Source organism: Annulohypoxylon truncatum, assembly GCF_022578515.1.
Source record: "Annulohypoxylon truncatum strain CBS 140777 unplaced genomic scaffold F4807scaffold_30, whole genome shotgun sequence".
NCBI classification, from domain to species: Eukaryota; Fungi; Ascomycota; class Sordariomycetes; order Xylariales; family Hypoxylaceae; genus Annulohypoxylon; species Annulohypoxylon truncatum.
In genome coordinates this window covers 195,039-220,377 of record NW_025953816.1, presented here as the reverse complement: position 1 = coordinate 220,377, position 25,339 = coordinate 195,039, and the positions used below count along the sequence as shown (strand labels likewise).

At 49.7% G+C, this 25,339-nt stretch overlaps 7 protein-coding genes across 7 annotated transcripts; 3 read left to right on the top strand and 4 right to left on the bottom strand.

The window, feature by feature from the left end:
* Positions 1 to 568: 568 nt before the first annotated feature.
* Positions 569 to 3,197, bottom strand: F4807DRAFT_211051 (nucleolar GTP-binding protein). The gene is made up of 3 exons (XM_047993934.1): positions 2,397 to 3,197; positions 2,186 to 2,336; positions 569 to 1,837 (listed from the first exon to the last, which is right to left on the bottom strand). Exons 1-3 carry the CDS (start codon positions 3,101 to 3,103, stop codon positions 935 to 937), a joined length of 1,761 nt encoding a protein of 586 aa, XP_047851529.1. The 5' UTR covers positions 3,104 to 3,197; the 3' UTR covers positions 569 to 934.
* A 176-nt stretch (positions 3,198 to 3,373) lies between these two features.
* On the top strand, positions 3,374 to 4,674 carry F4807DRAFT_436662 (uncharacterized protein). Its single transcript, XM_047998982.1, has one exon. It carries the CDS (start codon positions 3,562 to 3,564, stop codon positions 4,531 to 4,533), a length of 972 nt encoding a protein of 323 aa, XP_047851528.1. The 5' UTR covers positions 3,374 to 3,561; the 3' UTR covers positions 4,534 to 4,674.
* On the bottom strand, positions 4,675 to 8,835 carry F4807DRAFT_436661 (uncharacterized protein). The gene is made up of 4 exons (XM_047998981.1): positions 8,165 to 8,835; positions 7,990 to 8,102; positions 7,642 to 7,932; positions 4,675 to 7,585 (listed from the first exon to the last, which is right to left on the bottom strand). The coding sequence occupies exons 1-4, from the start codon at positions 8,314 to 8,316 to the stop codon at positions 4,908 to 4,910; spliced, it is 3,234 nt and encodes a 1,077-aa protein (XP_047851527.1). The 5' UTR covers positions 8,317 to 8,835; the 3' UTR covers positions 4,675 to 4,907.
* A 1,091-nt stretch (positions 8,836 to 9,926) lies between these two features.
* On the top strand, positions 9,927 to 11,207 carry F4807DRAFT_453092 (PLP-dependent transferase; the record flags this gene model as incomplete). The annotated part of the gene is made up of 2 exons (XM_048000413.1): positions 9,927 to 10,433; positions 10,491 to 11,207. 2 exons carry the CDS (start codon positions 9,927 to 9,929, stop codon positions 11,205 to 11,207), a joined length of 1,224 nt encoding a protein of 407 aa, XP_047851526.1.
* Positions 11,208 to 14,337: 3,130 nt separating this feature from the next.
* F4807DRAFT_436648 (flavoprotein-like protein) lies at positions 14,338 to 15,488 on the top strand. Its single transcript, XM_047998980.1, has one exon. The coding sequence runs from the start codon at positions 14,762 to 14,764 to the stop codon at positions 15,233 to 15,235; it is 474 nt and encodes a 157-aa protein (XP_047851525.1). The 5' UTR covers positions 14,338 to 14,761; the 3' UTR covers positions 15,236 to 15,488.
* Positions 15,489 to 16,016: 528 nt separating this feature from the next.
* F4807DRAFT_453089 (MFS general substrate transporter) lies at positions 16,017 to 20,480 on the bottom strand (the record flags this gene model as incomplete). Its single annotated transcript, XM_048000412.1, has 5 exons — positions 16,017 to 17,229; positions 17,346 to 17,491; positions 18,143 to 18,144; positions 19,064 to 20,288; positions 20,361 to 20,480. 5 exons carry the CDS (start codon positions 20,478 to 20,480, stop codon positions 16,017 to 16,019), a joined length of 2,706 nt encoding a protein of 901 aa, XP_047851524.1.
* Positions 20,481 to 22,962: 2,482 nt separating this feature from the next.
* F4807DRAFT_436640 (uncharacterized protein) lies at positions 22,963 to 25,125 on the bottom strand. Its single transcript, XM_047998979.1, has 3 exons — positions 24,717 to 25,125; positions 24,489 to 24,655; positions 22,963 to 24,433 (listed from the first exon to the last, which is right to left on the bottom strand). The coding sequence occupies exons 1-3, from the start codon at positions 24,752 to 24,754 to the stop codon at positions 23,280 to 23,282; spliced, it is 1,359 nt and encodes a 452-aa protein (XP_047851523.1). The 5' UTR covers positions 24,755 to 25,125; the 3' UTR covers positions 22,963 to 23,279.
* Positions 25,126 to 25,339: the final 214 nt, after the last annotated feature.

Sequence of the window (25,339 nt, the reverse complement as noted above, 5' to 3'; positions counted from 1 at the left end):
GAAGATGAAGGTATTTAAGATTCATAATGCACGTAGCACGGCTGAAGAAGTGATCCTCACTTGCAAATTCCTTATTATTACTTCCGTTCCCGTGCTTGCCAATTCGCCGCTCATTCTGTTGAAGTAGGTTCTATGGATAACGTACAAGTTAAATTCGAGGGTAACGGTAACTACAAGTGACAAATCGCGGTAGAAAGCGGTTGAAATTTCGACAAGACTGGCAAGAACACGGCTAATATGAGGAAGTAGCTTCTTATGAAGGGTTTTGTATTTTGTAGGTTTCGCCATAATATTAGGAAGGACTCACGAGGTTCAATATTCGAGTATCACCATCACACCCTTTCACATTTGAATCGGAACACGTTGAACAAAGCTGAAGAGTATTGCCTTTTTTTCATGTCGCCAAAAATCTGGCCATTAAATCTCGACGTTTGCCCAGTTGATTTACTGTATTCCAGATCTTGATGATCTGCTAACATCAAGCGGCTAGGCCAGCGGGATATGTAGTCATGAGCGAGGCGGCGATATGCTGCCCGAGTATACTTTCTGCCATCGGGGTGGCGAAAGCTGTGCTTGTCATACGCCGGGAAAAGATCGCTTCCGAGTACCATCTAGGTCCGACCCGGAATTAAAATGTTTCCAGGGCTTCACGTCGGATAACTCTAGGGATTTATGAGGCCCGTGCCAAGCCCATACACAGCCGACTCAAGTCGTAACTTAAGGGCTGCTCGGCAGGCGGAGGATGCCTATAATAGCACCAAAGGGCAGTAAAGGGCAGTATTTCCAACCGAAAGGGACGAACGTGAGTCCTGTTGGCCTGCCTGCCGACCAACTTGCTGAATATTTGGCGGCACAGGGATAAATAAACAAGCCATCGCAGCCCTTAGTTGAGGAACAGCGGTCCGTCATGTTTTCATGCTTTCAACTCGATTACTCAACCTTCATCCTCATCTCCGGATTCACTATCAATATCGCTCAGCTCTTCTAGGGGTATCATATCTTCTTCGTCGTCTTTAACTCCGGCTTCAGCTTCATCATCTGATTCATCGCTGTCGCTGTCGAAACCTTCGAATTCTTCGTCATCTTGACTTGCGCTCTCTTCATCCGCAACCGACGTAGCCGATGCAGCCACAGATGCGGCTGGGACGCTCTCCAAGTCGTCTCTCTTTCGTTTTCGTGGCATTTCGCCGAGTCTACCCTCGCGGCCTTCTACGGGTTTCCCTTCATCCCCTTCAACGATAGGTGCTGGAGTAAACCAGGGAATCTTGCCTCGCATGAAGTCGTTTAATACCATCTTAGCAACTCCATCCACATCGGGTTCACCGCCTTTTAATAGACGACCGCCCTTTCGAGCAAGAAGCTCCAGAAAATGAATGTGGTCATTCCATCCCTTGATCTCGTAGGTACGCTCCATGTGGTGCTGTTTGACCTTTGACAGAAGCACAGGGATATATTGCTCGGGATTTTCCACCATCTCAACTCGAACCACACCACGGAGCAGAATATCCTGGGGAGTATCGTTCTGGTTAGGAGGAACAATGCCAGGACAATCAATGAGGTATATCCGTTTCATCAATGTGACATATTGCCAGACCTTAGTTTCGCCGGGAATAGGGGCCACCGTGGCGACCTTCTTCTTCCGGAGGGTATTGATAATTGAAGACTTTCCCACATTAGGATAGCCTATTAAGCCGACGGATATTTGTTTGCGATCCGAGTGCAATTGCGAGAATTGTCGGAGAAGCTGGATTAAAGAACCCTTGCCAAAAGGATTCGTTATGCTTGCATGAAAAGCAAGAGTCGGGTAATCCTTAGAGAGATTACGAACCCAGGCGGCCTTGAGCAGTGTTAGCTTCTACTCAATACTTATATAACCTGCAAAAGAATAAAAAGTGAAGTCGATGTATGAATCATTACTAAGAAATCAACCACAGACCACCCAGAAACAGGTAGAGATAGATTTCAACTCAAAATGAAACACGGCCCAACTAATGACGGCACCCCAAAACGAGATCCCGCCAGCTCCCAGCCCGAAGGCATGAGAACAGTAAGTCTGGATATTTAATCTCCCAACGACGTAACGGATGGCTTCTCACCGAAAATAGAGCAGCACCCTGACTAAAACCATTGGGGTCGACAAGGGTCGACAAGGAAATGACTAGATGTAGAAAATTGTGGCACTTACAGCTACGCTTGTGGGTACTAAATCGGTCTTGTTCAAGACGAATATAAGGTGCTTATGCGGCGCTTCCTCCCTTAGATATTTCTCAACGCTACGGCATCGAGTACCAAGGGGATCGCGAGCATCGAGTACGTGGATGACAACATCAGAGGCACTATTCGCTGTCAGCATTCACTCGACCAAGGAGACCATGCCAAGAAACGCGATGACATACTCAAGAACCTTGTAGAGTTCATTCCATATCCTCTTGCTCTGGCCCTTGTTGAAGATAGGTTCAATGGCCATAGTGAGTGCGTCCTCGCCGTTGGTCTGATCCTCACCATCACCATCCAGACCGGCTCCAGAGTTGCCGCTCAGAAGCCTCGCCTGCTCAAGACGTTCCTTGTACGTGTCCATGCTCTTCTCCGTATCTTCAGCCAGATCCGTCAGACTGCTTACGCCCAACTTCACCCTCTTGCGCTGAGATTTCGGACCGAAGGCGTCAGCAAACGGAGAGCTTTCGATTGCCATCTTGGCCTTATGCTGCTTTACGCCATGCTGAGTGTTCGTGTCGTCCCTGATTAAGGTCATAGGTAGCTTGTTGGACTTCAACAGGACTTGGTAAGGGTCGTTAGCCTTCTCTGCCATTGCGTCGCGGAAAGCCTTGAGGGAGTCCTGCGAGATGACGCGGGTATTGGTAAACCACTTCCTGTTAGGTTCGACCCTAGCAGCCGGTAAATCTCTAGATTGGTACTTGGCAGCTTGGATAATCTTGCCGTCGGCGTTTCGAACTGGTTTGCCCTCATCCTTTCGCATGTTCAGGGTCTTAATCTTCTTCGCATTGCGGTAGAAATTCTCGCCCTTGACCTTGATGTTGTCCATTCCCGAGCCTGACTTGCCCTGCCGGGCCAGCCGGCTACGTTCCTTCTTACCAGTACCCATTGCGCCCAAGTTTCGTTTGAGCTGGTGAGGTTTGGTAGAAGGAAAACTGGAGGAAGGATGGGAAGATAATGGTTCTTAGAAGTAAAGGAAAAGTGGCTGGTGGGGAACTGGAACTTTTTTTTCTTCCCTTTAGCACACATGCACTTAAACGACTTTGTCCACCCGCTTTAATTGCTATCGATTAGACTGACCACTCCAAGAATTCGATTCCGCCGAATTTTATCCCCTACCAAGGACCCATTGGATTGGACCCCGGATCCTCCAAAGTGGGGCATTCTGAATTTCTTCTTTTGCAACTTTTCCCAAGTAAAATCCAATACCCAACATACGAACGAGAGCTAAGCGATTGCTCTCTTTACGACATCAAACGATACACGAACGACTCCAGCAACCTCAATTGACTGCGGGACATCCAAGTCCCCGCCAGTAGTGCCAACCGGCACACCACTACCGCCAACATGCCCCCCCTACTCCCCCGCCCAGCTCTCCTCCTCCCACGACGAGGCATAACCGCACCCGCAACGCTCTCCCGCAGAACATCCCTCTTCAGCACAAGTGCCGCGCGGCCCTCAACGCCGCAGCGCATCCCTCCGGAATCCCCACTATTCATCAACGTGCCGAACCCGCCACAAGACCAGTCGATCGAAGCCCTGCGCGAGCTCAAGCCCGTAAAGGGCCACCTGCCGATCCCCCGGCAAGTCTTCAAGCACCGGGACAGCCACCTGAAGCCGGAAAAAGCATGGCTCAGCAAATCCGCGCCGCGCCCCACGTCCGCGAAGTCTCAGCAGCCGCCGCGCTCCGAGGTCCAGGCCTGGAAGCGGCGCATGGCGGCCTCGCGGCGCGAGAACATGCGCGTCGGCATCCGGGCGCTGTACAAGCGGAAGCAGCTTCGGGACACGCGGCGGGCCGCGGCCCAGGCCGCGAAGCTGGCCGCGCACCAGGAGGCCGCGGCCGCCCCCGAGCGCGAGGACGACCGGCTGACGCGCGCCACCATCAACGCGGCCACGCTGCAGACGGCCGTGATCCGGGACCCGGAGCGCTTCGAGCGCGCCCTCGCCTCGCGCGAGCGCACGACCGCCCTGCTGGCGCAGAAGAGCGAGCGCCGCCGCGACGCCATACAGGAGCTGTACATGAAGGCGCGGTCCTTCATCGTGGACGAGGCCGACCTCGAGGCCGAGGTGAACAAGATCTTCGCGCCCGACTACTGGAAGAGCATGGGCCTGTCCGCGAGCGGCTTCGAGGTCCGGAATATCTGGGACCTGCACGGCAAGCCGCCGACCGTCACCGACATACTGAACGAAGTATCGCGAACATCGAGCACGGCGGTGAAGAGCTTCGAGGCGGAGAAGACGCGCACACTTAAGCGACAGAAGGAGGTTGCTGAGGAACTTACTGGTGGTAAATTAGACGAGGAATCAGACAAGGATTAACGTCGACGTAGAAATGCAAGGAATTAGGTATGCCAAGTCGAGACACGAGTCTGCCAGATTACGGCACTCCTGTTACAGAACCTTACGTCTCGCCACTTACGGAAATGTTGTTGAATACGACTATGCGCAGCTTCACAAGTTGTATCGTGTATAAAAACATTGCTCATCTATCGTATTGTAGTATAAAATGGTTGACGACTTTAACGAACATGCCTGACCTTCGAACGCCCCAAGTATCCCGTATGCCCTTGAGCAACCCAGCTCAAGTATTAACCGAGCTATGCAAACAAATAGACTGAAATAGAACAATGCATCAAATGCCCTAATGGGTTCCAATGTATTCTAGACTTTCCCTAATCCATTTTGACTATGTTCTATCGTTTCTCCACGAGCAAGAAATGCATGGCAGCGTATGCCAACACCACAAAGACTGCGGCGAAGATACCCAGGTTGGCGATATCCATCCACTTCGCGCTGTTGTTGAAACCAAACGAGCTCAAGATCGCCGCTCCGGGTACCGTAATGTCGAGCCCGTACTTGTTATCCACGAGGGTGAGTTTGATAACCTCGTTAACAATAAGAGCTTCGAAGCCGTAATGGAAGATAGAAAGGGATTGAAGCCAGAGAGCTGCACCAGGAATTGCGTCATGGTTAAGAAGCAGACCGGCAAACAACAGAGAGAAGAGCATGACCAAGCTTCCGATCAAGTTTGCCACGCCGCTGTCTTTACAAACAATGCCTATGAATAGGCAGATCGCCGCCGCAGCCATATTAAATAGGACAAGAACAAGTATGAACGTAAAGAAATGCGGACCATCCGGTATGAGACCCGTCATGGGGTAGACGATCGCTCCCATTAGAATTGGTGGAATGATACGAAGGGGAATAATATCGAACAAAACTTTTGCGACGAAGTACGTGATAGGCGAGTAGTACCCATTCGCTCTCTCCCTCACAAAAAGAAGTCGCTCGGAAGCGAAGACGTTCAAGCTAGTCAGTGTGCTAAAGCCGAATAGTGCCAGGAGGAAGAAGAATAAGCCAAGTCGGTTTTGGAATCCGGGAATATCGTCGGTGAGGCCGTAGAAGAGGTATCCCGAGAGAACGGCGAGCACTATCGCAATAGCATAATGGGTTAACATGAGGAGTGGGTTGCGGTAAAGATTCTTCCACGTCCTCTGCGAGAGAATGATAAACTGGGTTAAATAGCCGACACGAGCATAACCGCGACCAATCGCACTACCGTTGGCATGCGCGCTGTTGGTTCCATTCCCGTTCTGTCCGTTAGCAACTCTAGCAGTAGTTACCGCTTGCTCGATCTCGTCGTGGATGTTACTGGCGATGTTAGACTCGGCATACGAATGGACAAGGCTATCGAGATTAGTCGCCGCAGACGGCGGAAGATCATGAACGTCTTCGACGACAACTTGGGGCGGAGTGAGACCGGCGGGTTGCTTTCGTAACTTATACGATCCAATATCCTCGTCGACGTCGGAAGATGCAGCAGTGTCTACAGTGTTCTTCCGCCTCGTGAAAAGTTCGCGTTCTTGTCTTGCCTTAACCGAGTCCTTGCGCTTATTCTGAGGCCGGCTTGACGATGGCTCCGTTGAACTATCTTCAGCGATGCTAGTAGCCCCAGACGCGAGTGCGATAGACTTGACGGCGGTGGTACTACTGGGGCCAACGCTCGCGACATCGTTCACAATGGATCCGTCATCAAATGTACTGGAGGAGCCGGCATGCATCGTAAGGTCGACGAGGTAGTCCGCGATGTTGAAACCCGGAGGACAGGCATACCCAATATGGTCGAAATAGTCCTGGCACTGAGAGAAGGGGCCGGAATAGACTGTCTTTCCCTGGGCAAGAAGGATTAGGCGATCAAATAAGGCGACAATGTTGGAGCGAGGCTGGTGGATGGTGAAGATAACGGTTCGCTTGTATGTCTTTGCTAGCGTCACAAGACACTCGATGACATTAAAGGCGTTGTAAGCATCCAAACCACTAGTCGGCTCATCGAGGAAAAGAATCGAAGGGCTAGTGACAAGCTCGCAAGCGATACCAACACGTCGCTTTTCACCACCAGAGATGCCTCTACCTTTGCCTTCCTCAGATCCGATTAGAGAATCGCGAATGTGATAAATTCCAAGTTGCTTCTCGACTTCGTAGACCCTTTGTTCCTTAGCTGCGCGACCCATTCCACGCGGAAGACGGAGGAGAGCGCTCGTTAAGATCGTTTCGTGCACAGTCAGAGTTGGAAGCATGGTATCTTCCTGATCAACAAAGCCAACCACGCTCTTAAACTCGGCATCAGTGACCTTTTCTCCATTGACGTAGAAGTCTCCAGATGTCTGGCCGCGCTTGTTCTTGCGAGCGAGGATATCCAAAAAGCTCGTCTTTCCCGCACCCGAAGCACCCATGATGGCAGTGATCTCTCCAGGATGCGCAATTCCCCTGATATCATTAAGAATAACCTTCCCGTTCAGGCCGTAAGAGACGTTTTCGAACTGCAAAGTCGCCGGCTTATGGTCGGTCATCAGCTTGATAGCTTCGTCGTCAGAGTCATCGAGAGCGATAGGTCCGTATCGGTACTGTCGGTGAGAGAGGTACCAGATGAGTAAACCGACAGCGACAAGGAACAAGGAGCATCCGGCGATGACACCCGCGATCAAAGGCGTGTTGATCTTCTTGATAGGACGCTCGTAGCCAGGGACTTGAGTGTGGTAAAGACATTCGCCGGATCGGCAGTCCAACTCGATACTCTCATCGCCAAAGAAGTTGCCTACCATCCAATCCAGAGAGGGTTCCTTGAATTTGCAGTTATTGATACCGCCGTTCTCCTGCAGACAGCTAAAGGTGGCAGGTCCGTGAACCTCCTCGTGCAGGAAATCCGTCAAGTCGATAGACCCCTCAGCTCCGCACAGCATACGATCCTTGATACAGTTACACTGAACATCGGGACACTTATAAAAGGTACTGTTCTGGTCCGAAGTAAAGTCTGCGCTAGAATCGCAGTTCTCGAGATGGCAGTAGAAGGATTCGAGTCGGTCGATCCAGACTATTGACAAGATAATCAGCAACATAATCATCTCATCAAAATAGGTTTTGGCCTACATTGGAAGTCACAGACACCCGTCTCTTTCTCGCAAGTAAACGTAGCCTCAGGTATCTTGCCATTGAGCATAGTAAGGATCTTTTCGTTCGTAACGCCGCACATCTGGTGGTTAGTCTGTACGACCTCACCATTCTGGTAACAGACACCACCACTGCCCGTCTCCATCAGGGCATCACAGGCGTTATTCTGAGTGCAGACGTTGCAGTTGATTCCAGTCCAACCTTCGTCGCATTCACAGGTATCACCCGATCTTATCGGTCGATCTTTACCTCGGGCGAGAGAGCCGCAAGCTGTAACGTGGTCAGCAAGATTACGAGATTAGGTCGGGACATCACGGGCAATCGTACTCGGTTCGAAGCAATCGTCACCTCCAAAACCCGCCGGGCACTCGCATTTCCCGTTGTATTCGTTACATTCGGCATATTGACCACACTCGTAGGCGGGAAGAAGACAGTTAAAGCTAGACAAAGTAATTCATTAGCTTGCGAAACACTAAGCGACTAAGACGTGAGGTTGATATACCATGGTGGACAGTCACTTGGCCGACCGTCCAGGAGAGCTAACTGCGCCCGCATCATGTCGATTTGGGTATAGTTCTTTTGGCCGACGACGAGACATGATAGCGACAGCGACAGCGCACTGAGGGCCGCGCGTCGAAGACTCGACGGCGACATGATGAAGGATGCCGTGAAAGGAGGGTTATCGATGCTCGATGCTTGCGATCACCCAACTGAAAGCTTAAGCTACTAGGTATGTTTAAGAAAGGAAAGACGGGAGTCAGCGATAGGCTGGCACATTAAACCGCAAGCCCCACGAAACACGAAACACGGAAAGACAGAGCTCCAAGATTAGGTAGCGGATACGGCTAGAAAGCGGATAGGTTGCCCCGGGTTGCAGGTCCCAAGTAAGACCAGATGCTCAGATAGGCTGGCCAGCTGACCGCACCACCCCTACACCACCAGCTGCGGTTAGTTTACCCACGCTTATGCTGGCTCGTTGGCTGCTGGGTCTAGCTATCCGCGTGAATGATGTCAGCGATGGGGATTCGATATTGAAAAGGTCACAAGGTAAATAAAATAAATAGATGGATATAGTTGCAATGAAAAGTGGTGAGAGAAGAGAAAAGAGGAAATTCTAGATATTACCGACTTAATGTCGGAAAATGATGACTTCGCTTTGGAAAGACAGAAGAGGATGAGAGATGAGAGAGGAGAGATTAGATTTGGAGATTGAGCACTGAGCTTCGGAGACACCTAAGCACCGGTAGGCAGCGACCGTCCGAGCAGAGTTCAGGATGGCACCATAATTGGCTCTAGATAAAAGCTTGGCGGGTCTGGTGCTTCTCCAAACAGTAAGCGCAGCCACCAAATCCCCAACTTATGAACTTATCAGAGTTTTGCGCATTGTTTGTATGATTAAAGATCAGATAACAATCCATGGATGAGATATTTCAACCAATTCTATACATTAGTGATAGGATGTCATCTATAAATTTAAAGTTCTGAACCTACAAAATATGCCCTATTTCTTTTTGTGATGTAGAAGGCTTCACGACGAAGTAAAGGCGACAAACTCAAAAGGGGTTTATCTTACAACGGTACGAAACTCTCACAACTTATCCTCTTCTGGTTACATCTTTCAATCAGCTGTTATTACGTTCCCCTTTGAACGACATGATACAACGTATCGCGGTAAAGTATAAATGCTCTCAATGTCTTACTCATTATAAACCTCTTACAACTCGACACAATTGGTTTCATAGACTCGGAAAAGAGCCTCAATTCGCCTCAACGTGGACAAATGGCGATAACAGAACAATGGTGTTGACGGCCATAGCATACAAGAAACAGACAACACTTACATAATAACCGGTTCCAAAAAATCAACTTTATAATCCAAGAAACTTATAATTACCTATTTTACAGACGCCTCATTGCATCGATCCAGAGCATCTCGAGCTTCGTTATCTGCTTATGTAGGTAGGTAGTATCTAGGTATGAACAGTCAAGTTAACTTACGTTGCAATCTCCACTATCTCCAAATCTACTAGTACCGTAGGCCCTCCGGCCAACCTACGGCGATTTACAGTCCCGCATCACGCCCTTCCCATGTAACAAATCAGATTCATAGGTATAAAGATACTCTCACCTGAATTGTCCTGCAATTTATCTCGACTCTGAATCATAATAAAATTTCCCAACGGTCCTAGAACCTCTATCACGGATCCAAATTTGTAGCTCGTATTCAGCATTCATTGAGCTGAGTTATATAAGGTTATATCAAGATGGTAAAACTCCCAGCATTCGAAGTCGAGCAGTGGATGGACAAGTATGAGAATACACCGGGAGTGCTCAATATCGCCGAGACATGCTGTTCCTCCATATCGATCGACCAGCTGGTGCAGTTCAACAGTAGTCAACAAGAAGATACACGCCAACTTATTGACTTCTCTAAACCCATGACATATGGTCCAATTTTGGGATCTGACGAACTACGCCGAAACATAACGGCTATATACAACGAAGACGAGAGCAAGGCAAATACGCAGTCGCCTCCGTTAACAATTGAGAATATCATAATCACTCAGGGTGCTATAGCTGCCAACCACTTGGTATTTTACAGCCTAGTCGGACCGGGAGACCATGTTATATCCGTCTTCCCAACCTATCAGCAATTATACACCATTCCGGAGTCATTAGGGGCCGAAGTTTCGCTATGGAAGCTCAAAGTGGAAAATGGCTATGTGCCCGACGTTGCGGAGCTTGAGGGCTTGATCAAGAGCAATACAAAGGCATGTAACAACGGTATCCCCATAATTGTATCCCCCTATTCTAACAGGTCTGGTAAGATGATTGTTGTCAACAACCCGAACAATCCAACGGGAGTAACGATACCAGAGAAAGTCCTGTCAGAAATCATCAGCATTTCCCGGAAACATGATATCATTTTGTTTTCAGACGAGGTTTACAGGCCACTCTTCCACTCTATCGAACAGGATAGAATCCCGCCGTCGGCCATATCGATGGGCTATCCCAAAGTAGTAGCGACGAGTTCTATGTCCAAGGCTTGGGCCTTGGCAGGAATCCGAATCGGCTGGGTCGCCTCACGAGACTCGTCCATTATCTCGGCCATCGCATCCGCGCGAGACTATACCACCATCAGCGTGTCGCAGCTCGACGATCAGGTAGCGCGGTACGCACTAAGTGCCTCCGTGAGACCGCAGCTCATAGCTCGGAACATCTCACTAGCTGAGAACAACTTGAAGCTGCTCGAGCAGTTCGTGGCAGACCACTCGAGCACATGTTCCTGGACGAAGCCTTCAGCGGGCACCACAGCTCTCGTGCGGTTTAATGATAGGGACGGAATGCCAGTCGACGACGAGCAATTCTGCAAGGATGTCCTGGAGAAGACTAAGGTCATGTTTCTGCCGGGATCGCGATGCTTCGGACATGGTCAAACCTCGTCCTTTGACGGAACCGTCCGTATAGGATATGTGAGTGAAACTGAGGTACTGCGCCAGGCATTAGAGAAGCTTGGTATATATATAACTGACCATCTCCTATGAAAGTTTCATGGATACCTTGATAGGCAGTTAACAAGAAGTTTACCTTGAATTCAATGTCAGGAGTTATTCGTGTGAGTAGAGCATAGCCCTACCATGGTGACGATGCGAAGCGTGGTTCGTGTAACGTATACCCCTTTTCTTGAGTAATCTCCCTCTTCTCTCAGCCTTATTACGACATGTACAGAAAAGGCAGACGGGAGGTCACCTATATTTTCTAAGATGCTGAATCAAGAAATATCTTGCGCGTTTTCTCAAATTTGTACTCCGCGCGTCCTTAAAGTAGATAGTGGAGTTACAGTTTCGCCAAATGCTAAGTACCGCATGTACAAGTCAACGATAAAAATTCTTAAGGGGGAGCATACGAGAAGCTATTTCTTGATGCATGCTGTTTTTGCAGCTTTGGCAACGCAGTAATCCATGCTACATTCCAAGCAACATACGTCAGGTGAATTCTCGGCTGGATCGTTTCTTTGGTAGAACTGTCGCAATGCCAAGAATGCCACACTTGCATATGACAATCTCGACTGCCGTTTGCCGTAAATATTAAACTGCCGCTCTTGGGTTCCCGTCAACGGACCCTCCGAGTTGTAGTGGTACCCGGTACCGGGTAGGAGGGAAGATGTCTGTCTGCACTGCTACAGCGTCGATGCGATCCAATAAGCTTAATTTGCTAAGATGACAACGCCTGACTTTTATATGATAAGTCGAATATTGCGTCACAGAATATTGATCCAAATCCTCTCGTCGGGCATGTACTTTTATGGGGGAGTATTATAGGCACGCACATATTGGAGTAAAACGTGCTTCCCTACGTCTAGACGGCGTTAGAATATACTAAATACTCATCCGAGACATACTGCGTATCTACCTATGTACGTGGAGGAAAAAGGTAGCTAGCAGATGGACAACCAAGATGTCGAACTGCAGGTACGTACGGCACTGTAACATTCTAGACCACGGGCTGCAGGATGGCTGCGTCTTCTGCGGGGATATGGGGGAGATTGCCTGATTATTAGAATGTTATCGACGCTTAGATGGTGCTGACTGTGTGCTTGATCCACTATAAACCGGATGGAAACCCGAGATGCGTGCTTTGTCAAGGACGACAAAACATTCCTCGGATAGATGACACGATTCCCTTGCCTATCCTCATTCATCCCGGGCGCCGTTTTGAATCTAACAACGAACTATCCTTCTCTTTAGCTAAGACTCCACAATATGGCGGATACAATGACGGGGCTAGTTTGATCTCAAGCCTCTCATAAACATTACGCGAGCAGTTGATGTAAGCTATTAATCAGCAGCCGACGCCATTTCATCATCCCGCATTGGGGAAGTTTGAAAAGAACGTTTACCGGAATTGGAGCTTGGTTCCGCCATAACGGCGGACCAAGCCGCAGATTGGGTACTGCATCTGGATGTACCTACATAGGTCCTTTTTAGTAGGAGAGAGATGGAGTGTACATGCTGGGAAAGTGCTACCTGCACTGTGGGAGGTATTTAAAATCTCCGCAGGAGATTTTAGAGCTTAGAAAATCAAAAACAATACAACATTCTATCCCCTTAATCCTTTTCTGGTGCCTCCACACCGGAATCTACGCATGGGAATATCGTTACAGCATTATAATCAATCAGTCACTCGTTCTAGTCACTCGTTCAGCTGTATTTTTACTTAAAAAATTACGTCAAGGAGGGCCCTGTCTCGCCCGCTGTTACCTCGTCGTCCTGGAGCACCGTCTCCCCCGTCGTCAAAAAACATCAATATAACCTCGTTTCTCGGCCTGCCGCGCTGCCGCTGCCGCTTCCTCTCGTTGCCGTTCCGGCCCGTTGATGTCTGCTTTCCCATCAGTATATCCTGCGTTTGTTCCTCTCCCGGCTGTGGTTTTGTCCCGGGGATTGGGTGAGCAGTGGAGGGACCCGACCTATTTCGGTGGCCCGTGGGTGTTTAGCCTAGTGTAGGCATTGTGGGAGCTGTGTTCTGTGGGCTCGTTAGGGTTGTGCGAGGGCTGGTTGTTTCGGGTTGTGTGGTTGTTTCCTCGAGAATGGACTTTTATATTGAAGGAAGTCGCCCGGGGGCGGGCTCTTGTGGTTCCGCACTAGATGGAGTGTACATGCTGGGAAAGTGCTACCTGCACTGTGGGAGGTATTTAAAATCTCCGCAGGAGATTTTAGAGCTTAGAAAATCAAAAACAATACAACATTCTATCCCCTTAATCCTTTTCTGAGAGGAGAGCTAGGTAGGCTGAAAAGTAGTAGACATACATACAAATTCATATCGAATACTTCAAGCTAGGCTCACTCCGCCTCGATGTTACATGGGCAGCAATACCAACGCCCGCGGCGAACACTGCAGATGAGGTACAGGTACAACACCTTATTTTGCATGTGGGGAACTTTAACGGGAATATTTTCCTATTTTCCCATTTCTCCAATTGTCAAGACTGAGTAATCTGTAACTAAGCACACCAAAGGACACCAAGCTTTTTTAATTCGTGATCGCCTTACCAACAAAAAGTGGCGATCTAGGTATTGAAGATCGCATCAGAACTGTTTATGCATTAGCAATATACGTAAAACAGGAGAGGGGGTACCTTTCCGGCGGAGCTAGCGGTTCGAGATGCGGCGCATTGCTACTCTGCAAGTTACAGTACCATGCAAGCCCGGCAGGCAAGCTGACCTCTTGGGGGAGTGGAGCTCGTAACGACGGTTGCTAGGACAAGTCTAGAATAGAGAGGAAAGAACGAGATCGAACTATGAAGCTCCAATGCCGAGGGGATCATCTAAGTTGTGACATACATGTACCTACCTAGGCATAGATCCGTATATGACGAGTTAATAATATGGTTGGAAGAAAAGGTAAGCAGACGTGAAGCACACCATCCCCACCCCTCGATCAACGGCGTCTATTAGCGGCTATTTCTATCATGTTGTCATGGACATAAGGTACCCTTGGTAAGTTCGAGTATAAAGTCAACAAGATTCCGCTGTTGATATTCTACTCTACCTAAGACTATAACTAAACTTACCACATCATACCATTATCACTCGAGTTTCTATATATCAAGATCTCACTTTGTCTTTTTATACAAGCGCAGCAATAGATACCCCTAACTTCATTTAATCACAATGGCCCCTAAGATCGCTATCGTCTATGTAAGTGACCGCTGTCCTTCCTTTCTTACATGTAATTACACGAGCGCTGTGCGGGGATAGGAAAAGGGGAGGCTTTTAGATGTCAAGCCTTACCCCTCAACCAAGACCTGAACACCGAAACATGCAGGAACATTATACTTCCCGCGGTGAAACAGTGGCGTGACGTCGTCCAATTACGAGTTATGTCCTGACTAAGTTGAAGGTTAACTAACACTGTCCATAGTACTCCACTTACGGCCATGTCCGCAAGCTAGCCGAGGCCGAAAAGGCCGGCATCGAGAAGGCTGGCGGTACTGCCGATATCTTCCAGTACGACTCTCATTCTCATTCTTGACTTATATATAATTCCTAACAATGGACTTAGGATCCCAGAGACTCTCCCTAAGGAGGTCTTAGCCAAGATGTATGCTCCGGGTCCGGCCGCTGACGTCCCCGTCCTGGAGGACCCGGCTACCCTTGAGTCCTACGACGGCTTCCTTCTCGGAATCCCGACACGATACGGAAACTTCCCCGCTCAGTGGCGTGTGTGGTGGGACAAGACTGGCAAGCAATGGCAATCCGGTGCTTTCCACGGCAAGCTCGCAGGTCTATTCATCTCTACTGCCTCCCTCGGAGGTGGTCAGGAGTCGACCGCCTTGGCGGCCATGTCTACCTTCGCCCACCACGGTATCATCTACGTACCCTTCGGCTACGCCAAGGCCTTCGGTACCCTGACCGACCTAACTGAGGTCCACGGCGGTGGCCCATGGGGTGCTGGTACCTTCGCTGCTGGTGACGGTTCGCGACAGCCTAGTGAGAAGGAGCTTTCCGTTGCCGAGATCCAGGGTACCGAGTTCTACAAGACCGTTGCCAAGTTCGCCTCCGGCTCCGCGTGACTACATGGTGGCGAGAAGAAGGAGGCGGAACCTCAGACTACCTCTGCTGTTCCGGAAGGACCGACGAAGAAGGAAAAGAGCGAAGGCCCTTGCGGATTGCCCACGAAATGCGAGATAATGTGAATGACATTATACAAAAGATTAAACAAGTTAAATTAATGAAAATTTGATACGGCCCTTATGAAAACCTCCTATTCGTTGCCGTGGTATCGTGCCGTGTGACTTGGTGAGCTATCCATCAGTTCCTGCGGACGTCCGATGCGCCGAGAGTATACGTTGTAAGCCGCCCTTGGATTCCTAATTGGGTTATGAACTGTGCATTTATAGTGCTGACATGATATGCAGGTCAGAGGTTCACCCACGATCAATCTCAGTAATCCACGGAGGACTGGCCTGGTTCCAACCCCTGAGCCTCAGCTGGCTACAGCATCTAACGAAAGTCTAAACACTCCAATCATAATATGATGCGATCTAAAAAGCCTAGGTATGTAAAAAAGCACTAACGAGACCCCCTAATACACCGGGTAAAGCATAAAGACGAGGTATGCACGAACCTCCCATAGGTACACGTGAATCGACATCAAGATCATGAAGAAAAGCATTTCAATGTACCCATTCACCCACTGTCTAATATGCAGACCTGAACGCCCTCCAATCCATATATACATATTTTCCCATATCCAGCTTCCCATGCAGCCATTAACAACATATATCGTAACAAACATCACCTTTCCAATCTTCACTTTTCCTCCGCACATATCACCCTCCTTGACACCACCCCCTAACTATCCACCACCTTCTCCTTCCTCCTCCTCTCCCTCAAACTCAACAACTCCGTAACCCCAAACCCAACACCACCCCAAAGCATCGTCGCGGCCGCGAAACCAATCAACCCCTTCCAGCGCGCCGCATCCTCAGGGTCCCTCAGGATCGCGCCCGCGATCGGCGTCCCGACCAGCACCGCAACCCCAATAACCGCAAACAGCATACCCATGCGCGTGCCCAGACGACTCATATCCGGCGTCAGGCCCACGATCGCGCTAGGCGGCAGACTCGTCACGCCGCCGTTAAAAAAGCCAAACAGCAGCGCAAACACGACCGTCCCCCCTAGATCCTTCACGCCGAACCAGGCGAAAGCAAGAACACTCGCGCCCGTCGTGGTAGCCGCGAGCATATTCATGCTCCCCGCATAATCCGCCACAAAATTCGGCAATATCCTACCAAACACGCTTCCCGCGTTCAGCAGCGTGACAAGGTACGCGCTGAGCCCCGCGTCGGCGATGCCGAACCGGAGGCTATACAGCTGCAGATAGAAAAACGGCACGTACAGTCCCAAAAATGCGCCGATGCCCGCGACCGCGAACGCGAGGAAGGGCGGTTCACGCAGAGCGTCTCTATCAATGAACGCGCGCTTCCTCCTCGGCGGCGCGACGCGCGGACGCATGAACACCAGCGGCACAACGGCGAGCGCAAGCAGTATAAACGCGATGACGCGGGTCGCCCAGCCAAAGCCTATGCGCGGCTGCAAGCGGCTAAAAATAATAGGAAAAATAATACCGCCGATGGGGGACCCGGTACTCTGGAAGCCGAGGGCGAGGGCGCGGCGGCGCGCGAAGTACTGGCTTAGTATGGCGGCGGAGGGCAGGAACAGCAGGCCGCACCCGAGGCCGACGCATATGCCCTGCGCGAGCAGCACCTGCCAGTACGTCGCGCACAGGCTCGTCATGAAGAGGCCGAAGATGACGAGGAACAGGCCCGACGCGGTGAGGGCGTGGAAGTGGCCCGCGTCGAAGAGCGGGCCGGATATGATGCCGCCTATCATGAGGAGCGCGCCTTGCAGGGACCCGATCCAGGATATGTCAGAGGAGGTGCTGGTTTTGAGCAGGTCTGTCTCGTAGTATGTTTGGTAGACTCCGAAGGAGTTTATTAGGCCCCATGTTGTTATCATGATGATGAAGGCGCCGAAGACTTGGAGCCATGCGTCGAGGCCACCGCTATAGGGTGGTTAGTAGGTAACCTAGACATTATTCTGCGAAATGGATGGGGAGAAGGTAGGTAAGTTTTAGAAAAGGGGCGGGTTGATAGGTATCATACACGGGGCTATACGTACTCCGGAACTTCAGCAGGCTTGGGTGGCGAACCCGGCGCCGGCGTAGATGTCTCCTGAGAACCGGAAACATCCTCCGTGCGGTCGACGGATCCCTCGAAGAGATCTTCCCCACTCAACACTCCCGCATCGCTATCATTTTCCTTCTCCTTTTCCGTCATGACAGTCATTTAAACCGTAGTTAGACGGAATTTTAGTTGACTTTCCTTGTGGCGTTGCGATGATCGACGAATCCAGGCCTAGGTATTCCCTTTACCCTTGCTTCTCCGCACGCAACCGCCCTTCAGGATTCTAAACCGAAGGTTTGTTAGTTTCCGCGCGGATGATCGACGACGGCCTCGACCTTTAAACGTAGCGATACGAAGTAAGTTAATAACGTTTTAATTTTCGTAAGGCCGAAAGACAAGGTTGAAATATTCGTATTCACAAGTAACGCATCCACTGCATAAACGAATTCTCTAAATTTTCCTGCCGAGGCCGACGAGGAAAACAGGGGGGATGGACTATTATTTAACACCTACCTAAGCGAGACAAGCTGGATGAGGAGGATGGATTAATAATTGTCTATTACTACCTCCTATATTCCCTGTTACTCATATTAAGGCCAATGGTGCAAGATGGGGCCCCCGTGCCGCAATTGATTATCTATTTAGGTACGGTGTGGGCAAGATTACTGAACATATCTCAATGTAGGTATACTGCTTACCCTAGATAGGCTGAGTGGAGATTCTAGTATACCCAACTTCTCGGTAAGACGGTAAGGAGCCGAATAGCGAAAGCTCCAGCTCACAAACACTAACCACTTTGGAACAATGTAGGGCTAGATGAACTCATCATATATACCTATTATGTTCATTTATTTAGTCGGACTAGACTATGTAATAGGAGAGAATCTGAGATACGCCCTTCCGATTACAGCTTCGCCGACTTCCGCCTTTGCTGATTTCTAATAGATCCCGGGACGGGTCGGAGCCTACCGTCATTCGACGTCTTCCGAAAGCCTGACTAAAGATCTGATACCCGTGTAGCCCATATAAATATGCCGAGATGTCTCGGGAATATAGTAAGTGAAGGATGGAATAAAAAGTCATATCTGACAGGGTATCTAACAAGCATTGTTGAAGAGGATCGATATCCTAGACATTAGATCGCTTTGCCATGAGCATTTCTAGATAATCAAAGAGAAAAGGAGAATGATCAGAAAACATGTGAATTCGAGTAACTATGATCAATAGATGGTATAATATATCGTAGCTATGTCTCAGGCTGTAATTCCCATAAGTTAGGTGCCCAGCCATCTGGCAAGTTATGCTCGTTGAGACAAGTTCTTCGCTAGAACCTCATCCTCTTTATAACCATAAACGAACCTGCAACACCAAAACACCTTGCAGATATGATACAGAATATCGTCCAAACACATTATTTCAATTATTTACCCAAATTCTCGTCTCCGCCGATTCGTTCCATGCATGTTTTGCTAATACCTAATACTCCGAAATATCTAGGTTTCTAAGTATCACAGAATGAATATGTGCCGACCAGTCATATAGTCGTGATATAACTTCGTGAGCGATGAGATGCTCCGGGCTGCATAGTCGCGATGATCATGCAGGGGGTTGCAATGTCGACTTGTCGAATTTGCGTCGCTTTAGCTAGAGCCATGCGTAATTACCTATGGGCCTTCCTCGCTCAGTGATAAAAAAGGGGGCGTGCTCAATGACTCGATTCGCTGGGATGGGCGGTTGAAGGTTCGATAACAATTTGTGGCAATCTTCCAATTCGCAAGCTGGGCAGCTGTGGAGCTCCGCCTACTCCTCTCGAGGTCCTCTTTGTTGAACGTTCATCGCGCGAATCGTTCGTGGTTATGGTTGAAAGGTCACCGCTCTCCGTCACCCTCTCCACCATATCTTCAGTCTGTGCGCTTAGTCTTCGCTCACGCCCGCTTGCCGGATTCGTGTAGACGGGTGGAGGTTCATTAAACATCGGAGTCGTAGCCCCTGACCTAACATCGTCCAAACTAACGTCTTCATAGTCCGGAGGAGGCATCTCGGAATCGCCTAGGTCGGCCTCGGTGATTATTTCTGGACTTGAGCCGGCACGCGTATGATTACTACCTTGCCGAGGCGTCGAAGCTCCGGACCTCAATGCCGGAGACGGAAAATCGCTATCAAGGCTCAAGACGGAACTGGCGCTTCGGTCGCGGCGATGGGATTGTGCAGAAGGCGATCGCGTCGATAGGGCGATGCTAGCCGCGTCTGACAGCAATCCTACTCCTTCGCTACCATGGCTGCCTGCGCGGACCCTCGTACCATTGAGCTGCGCTACGCCAAGCTCGTGGTAACTCACGCTAGATACTGCGCGTTGCCGTCGTTCTTTGATCTGCCCGTACGCGTCACGCAGTTCTTCCACGGTATTGTCCTCGTGCGCGGCTCGTCTCTGGGCTCGTAGCTCGCTCAATGCCACCGCATCTCCGCGAGCCCTTGCCTCATTAGTTAACCGATGTCGTTCTTCCCGTTCGGCGCGCTGCATTCTCCTCGCCAACCGAATCTGGAACAGAGTTTCCATCTCGTCCTCTCGCATATTCTCCAAATCCTCGGCGGTGGGATACTCTACAACGACGTCGACGCCACCACGTTCTCCTTCGCGACCTATAACTTGCTCGTTTTCGTTCGCTTTCGTTCGGTACGCCGGCAGAGTCATGATAGATCGAATGGAAGTGTTCCTATCTATTTGCGATACCGCACTATTCCTATTGCCTTCCGCAACTGAGGGGTTAGAAGCCGACTGGCCATCTCGTCTTCTCCTGCTTCGAGGGACGGAAGAGTCGATGGATTCGTCGTCGGGAGTTTGCTTGTATTTGCCTCGTTTTGACCCTCTCAACTTGTAGCGTGTGAAGCAATAAACTAAGAAAATAAACACAAGCACAGCAGCAATAATGCCGACAACCTGTGACACATATTAGCTTCTATTAAAACCAACAAGCTAAAGCTATAATAGGACTTAGGCAGGTGGACTTACGATGAATATTGTGTTTGAAGGAGGCGTATCGTCGCTTCTGGGCGCCAATTTCTCACGGATGAGATAATCGTCGCTGGCGACAGATCGAAGAGGGAGGGGAATGCGATGTGGGAGCAACATGGTGGAATATGAACGAGTGACTAGAGTGTAGGATATTGCGACGCCGTCGGGACAATACCCGGTCTTGCAGGCTGGCGGCCGACGAACCCGATGCTATCTCAGATTAAGCGCTATGCGCATGGCAACTGCGACAACCCGAGACTATATTATAGATTGGATCGAATGAAATCGATTAACTATGGTGATAACAACAACCGTATAAACCCGGCTTTCTCGGTAGTGAAATAAGCGGGCGAAACACGGGGATAATAGCAGGAAGGTTAATGGGAGTATGTGAGAAGGTTGAGATGGTCGCAGGAGCTGGCGGAACTCGTCCTACAGGTACTTGGGTCTGAAGGAGATAGATAAAGAGCTGTCAATTTCGCTAGCTTTGATCTAGTGTTTCGATATCCAACGACACTATAGTAGTTCAACTCTATGAGGAGTGCTATGAGAATAGCCCGCAATTCAAGCTCCGAAAAGACCGGACAAATGTGAGCTGTTAATGAGTGGATCGCGTGGTTAATATGGATGCGCTTTAAGCTTGAGTATAGCTGATAGGTGGTTAAAGGAAGTGAATATATTATAGGATAGATGCGACGATATCAGTTGAAAGTGATAGATGGATACAATTGTAAATCGTTAAGAAAACAATACACCGCAAAGCTACAAGTGGACTTCGAGGGTGGCGATGGGAGAAGTTGGAAGAAGTGGACGGGAAGGTCGAAGGTTTGCGGGTTGCGGGTTGCGGGTGTAAAAGAGGCGGAGTGGGGGAGAAAACGAATACCTACATCAAAGGCCGGCAGGTGCTGGCTGTAAAAGCTACACCATTCTCATGCAGGAATAGGGCAGTAGCAGGCACCGCGTGGGCAAGGGTATTTGACCGGCAGCCTCGACCCTCTCATTCGTGGACTGCCGATCAAAGATGTCAGATTCTACGTCGTACCTACCTGGATAATTACCGTGCAGTGTTTCTTTTTGGCTTTTTGGTTTCATCCAACTTCAACTTTTTCCTCTCTTCATCTCTAGAGGGGTTCAATAATTCAACTCAAACGTCCAAGTACCAACGTGCGCAATTCTTGTCGTCGAGGTACTTACATCATAGTACGATAATAAGATCAGCAGAGCGTGGATTGGGCACTTCGTCCGGATAGGCAAGAAAGCCTGAAATGTCGTAAGCCCCGATTGAGGCTGGTTTATTCTTCAATCCTTCCACCAGACCAGGTTTCCTAGCTTGCAAGACAGCGAGCTAACCGTAACCCTATACCAAACCCGACAGCTCGACTATCCTTGCTCTCCCTAGTTCTCTTTTAGAAAGAGATCAAGAAAGGAGATGGTTGACATAACCAGCATAACCAACCATCATAGTGCCTCTCGAGGTAGCATGAATGTTGCCAATGTTTAGAAAGACGGGACGTTTTAATCTCGACAAGGTTTTCAGCGATAATAAGCTGATTTATTAATCCGGAAGAAACCACCTTACTGTTCTTACCTGTCCGCAAACGAAGGGTATACGAAGCCTGGAAGCTCTGGCACATCACTGGCCGTCCTGTAGTTCGTTTATGCAGGCTACCTCAACCGAGCCTCTCCATTACAACCGTGCAGTTGTACTACGGGCTACGGACGTTAACACCTAGGTAGTAGATGTACTACGGCACGTACATAGTAGTCCAGCATTACAACTTCGAAACGTAATTGACAAATCTTTTCGCCCGTTTCTTGGCAGTTATGCCATCTCATAGCTCCCCGCCTTGCAAATATTAATCCACGTCAGTGCCCGTCAATGAAATCATACTCAGGTCATGGCAGATCGTATCGGAATATGGCTAAGGTTGACCACTTTTTGCGACTGCGCCTTGTTGGTTTACGATTTACCCATGCTCTCCGGTCCTGTGCAATCCCGTCCCCAGTTCCTATTATGTTAGGGCTGCCGGGTCCCTGGGACTTTGTCCTGCGCTAACGTTGCATTGTACGGACGCCACGACAACCCCACTGATATCGCGAGCGCTTAAGGCTCAAGCAACCTCTTAACTCTTTTCGGGTTCCAATCTGGGCGGGCAAAGGCGAGGCCATATTATTACGGCAAACGAAATCTAATCTATATCCCCTATTTAGAAAACTGCCCTTATTTCTGTTGAAAAGCAAAGGGCCTGTGAGACATACAGGTACGAGTTCCCTGATTACCGTGCATCTCAGACATGTTTTCGATCTTTCTTAGTATATCGGCCGGAAGTTCGGGATAAGACGAAGGGTCCAATGAATGCCCTGAGCTGGATGCTTAGCAGCGCTTTTCAGCTGAGGGGATGAGACATACATAAGGCACCACGCAACCGTGAATGCCGGATAGCGGACGCGGTCGAATTCGGATTTCGTGAAGTTGTGCTCGCCAAAAAGAAAATATCCCTCCAATCGTTGGTTGCCCTAATACATCGCATAACGCAACAAGGAATCTATATATGTATTAACACACCAACAACAAATAGATCATGAAGCAAACTTGGTCTATTCAAGCCTCTGGTTTTATTTTGGTATCTTGAGCAGATATGTAGGGTAGCCCTCTCGTTTAGCGTTGCCGTAACGCGCAAGTCACGCTGCATGGTCAGCAACATCCCGTGCCGACGAAGGCCTAGATGCGTCTATCCTCAGATCCTAAAGGGAAGCGCTAGAGGGATGCTACTTATTCCGCACACCGAGAAATTTAGCCTTGATTCAATTACTCGCACCCGCATGCACAATTCATCAGCCAGCATGGGTTTTACAAGATGATATTCGACATTCAAATTGGTATTTTTCAAATACAAGTGTAAGTGAAGTAAGTACTCAACCAAACCTCTTCTCAAATTTCTTCAGCATTCCCGTAACACCCTTCTCTACTCGCTCTACATTCTGGCCCAGTTTGCTGTGGCCCTCTGGCTTAGGCTTGTACAAGCCGTACTTAGAAGCGTGCTCCTGCTCCGTCGGCCGGTATACTTGTTGATGGATACCGTAGTCTACGGCCCCAGGTGCTGGCTGGCTGGTGGTATAATTGAACTGAGCATACCCCCCCGGAGGCGGCGGGGGCAAGCCGGGGCTCTGCACGGGAGGTGGTGTTGGATGATGCTGCGCAGGTTGGACCGGAGGAGGCGCGAACCCGGGTGATCCGGGGAAATTTGCGCCGTACGGGCTCACAAGTCCCGGCGATGCCATCCCGGATACGGGCACCGTGGACGAGCGCTGAAGATGTCCGAACTGCGACGGCGGAAAGCCTGGGCTCACGATGCCGGGAGTTGGTAGACCCGGGCTAACCAGACCGGGACTCACGAGACCTGGGTGAGTCTGCGGTGGAGGGCCGGGAAGACCATGGCTGCCTGGCGGAGCCGAGAAATTAGTAGCTCCGTAACCAGGAGTATACGGCGGAGCTTGGTCGCGAGCGACGGCCGCGGCGAGGGGGTCGTGTTCGTCTTCCGGTGGAGGAGGAGTTTTCTCTCGGTGTATTCTCTGTTCTGCAGCAGCTGGCGCAGCTGGGTTGTAAGCCATCGGCGCAAAGCTCTGGGGAGAGCTCGAGCTTCCTTTACTATCGACTGTTGCTGCCGAGGTTGGAGGTGGTGCGAAGGTAGGTACTCCCTGTGGCGCGGGCTTAGGACTTGAGTACTTCGGATCCGAGATGGCGACATTTTCTAGCTTCTGTACTAGGGGATTCGTGTCTTGAGATTGGTTGTATTGAAGTGGCGGCGGGCCTGGTTCATCTGCGACTTCTACTTGAGATGCAGGTAGGACTCGTCGCACGCCGTTGACGAACTGTAAGGCGTCGGCCTGAGTCCAGAAGTAGATATCGAGCGAGTGAAGTTTGTAGTGGTACTTGTTCTCATTTCGAGGATCGTAGGTCGGAAGATGCCATTGACTTTGGTCTATCGGCGGACCGGCTACACCTTCGACTAAGATATTTACGAGGCATTGTTGCTTATAAGAATACCGCACACGCGTCCTGTCTAGAACTATACCACATGGAATTAGGGCAAGTTATAATTAGTCAAGTCTATGTGTTCTTACATCCATCGAAGGCGTCCTGGTCATCCGTGCCTGGTTGATTCGCGATCTCGACACGCGCTCTCCGGTCATTCGCATTTTCGAACAAATACACGTAAGATCCCTTATCGAAGCGATGATGCGGTGGCTTCGCCTCGGGTGGGCTATAGAAATAATGGACGTCTCCGAAGCTTTAGGGAGAGGAATAAGTAAGATTAATTCTTGAAGACCTTCTAATGCTTGGGCACTCACAGGGTCGCAACGTTTTCTTCACCGGGCCGAACCGCCATCTCGACGGCAACTGCGTCTTTACGACAATTCGGACAATAGGTACAATTTAAAGGGACGGGTATTAGAAACAGTATATAGATAGCAATCAAGACCAGCTTCGTATATGCTATCTCTATTGATGTAATACTAATAGACAAAATCACGAGAGCTTCAAAGATGTCAGAATGGAGGGGAAAAAAAGAGATGTTGGAAGAATAAGTCTTAAGCTTGGAAGAGAGCTCAAGAAAATGTGAGACCACTCGGTGACATCAACCCCGGCTTAGACTCCTTTCTCCTACCTAAGTACCTACCTAGAAATAAAAATAAAATCACCTACGACGAATGGTACTACGCCATCATCAGCCATCGAACCCGACCAATTTGACCCTGCCGGCCTGCATGAGGGGGATGAATGAGAGCAGCTCGGCGCTTAACTGCCCACTCTCATGTTGGATAGAGGCAATGGTGGGGTAGATGTGACGACCAATCAGATATCGTAAATCGCAATCCCACCCGACCAATGCTCTTTCCCATAATCGATAAGAAATAGTTTCCCAGTCGGATCCAGTGATTTTCCGCCGAATTTTCTATCCGACCGGCCATTC

What these genes read in the sequence shown, in the direction of transcription:
- F4807DRAFT_211051 (XM_047993934.1), bottom strand. Translation starts at nt 3,103, where the DNA reads ATGGGTACTGGTAAGAAGGAACGTAGCCGGCTGGCCCGGCAGGGCAAG. An exon ending in GAACTCTACAAGGTTCTTGA is followed by an intron (nt 2,337 to 2,396) that starts GTATGTCATCGC and finishes GACAGCGAATAG; the next exon opens with TGCCTCTGATGTTGTCATCC. An exon ending in TAGTACCCACAAGCGTAGCT is followed by an intron (nt 1,838 to 2,185) that starts GTAAGTGCCACA and finishes ACACTGCTCAAG; the next exon opens with GCCGCCTGGGTTCGTAATCT.
- F4807DRAFT_436662 (XM_047998982.1), top strand. Translation starts at nt 3,562, where the DNA reads ATGCCCCCCCTACTCCCCCGCCCAGCTCTCCTCCTCCCACGACGAGGC.
- F4807DRAFT_436661 (XM_047998981.1), bottom strand. Translation starts at nt 8,316, where the DNA reads ATGTCGCCGTCGAGTCTTCGACGCGCGGCCCTCAGTGCGCTGTCGCTG. An exon ending in CCAAGTGACTGTCCACCATG is followed by an intron (nt 8,103 to 8,164) that starts GTATATCAACCT and finishes TACTTTGTCTAG; the next exon opens with CTTTAACTGTCTTCTTCCCG. An exon ending in GGGTGTCTGTGACTTCCAAT is followed by an intron (nt 7,586 to 7,641) that starts GTAGGCCAAAAC and finishes TCTTGTCAATAG; the next exon opens with TCTGGATCGACCGACTCGAA.
- F4807DRAFT_436648 (XM_047998980.1), top strand. Translation starts at nt 14,762, where the DNA reads ATGTATGCTCCGGGTCCGGCCGCTGACGTCCCCGTCCTGGAGGACCCG.
- F4807DRAFT_436640 (XM_047998979.1), bottom strand. Translation starts at nt 24,754, where the DNA reads ATGGCGGTTCGGCCCGGTGAAGAAAACGTTGCGACCCT. An exon ending in GAAGAAAACGTTGCGACCCT is followed by an intron (nt 24,656 to 24,716) that starts GTGAGTGCCCAA and finishes CTCTCCCTAAAG; the next exon opens with CTTCGGAGACGTCCATTATT. An exon ending in CCAGGACGCCTTCGATGGAT is followed by an intron (nt 24,434 to 24,488) that starts GTAAGAACACAT and finishes CATGTGGTATAG; the next exon opens with TTCTAGACAGGACGCGTGTG.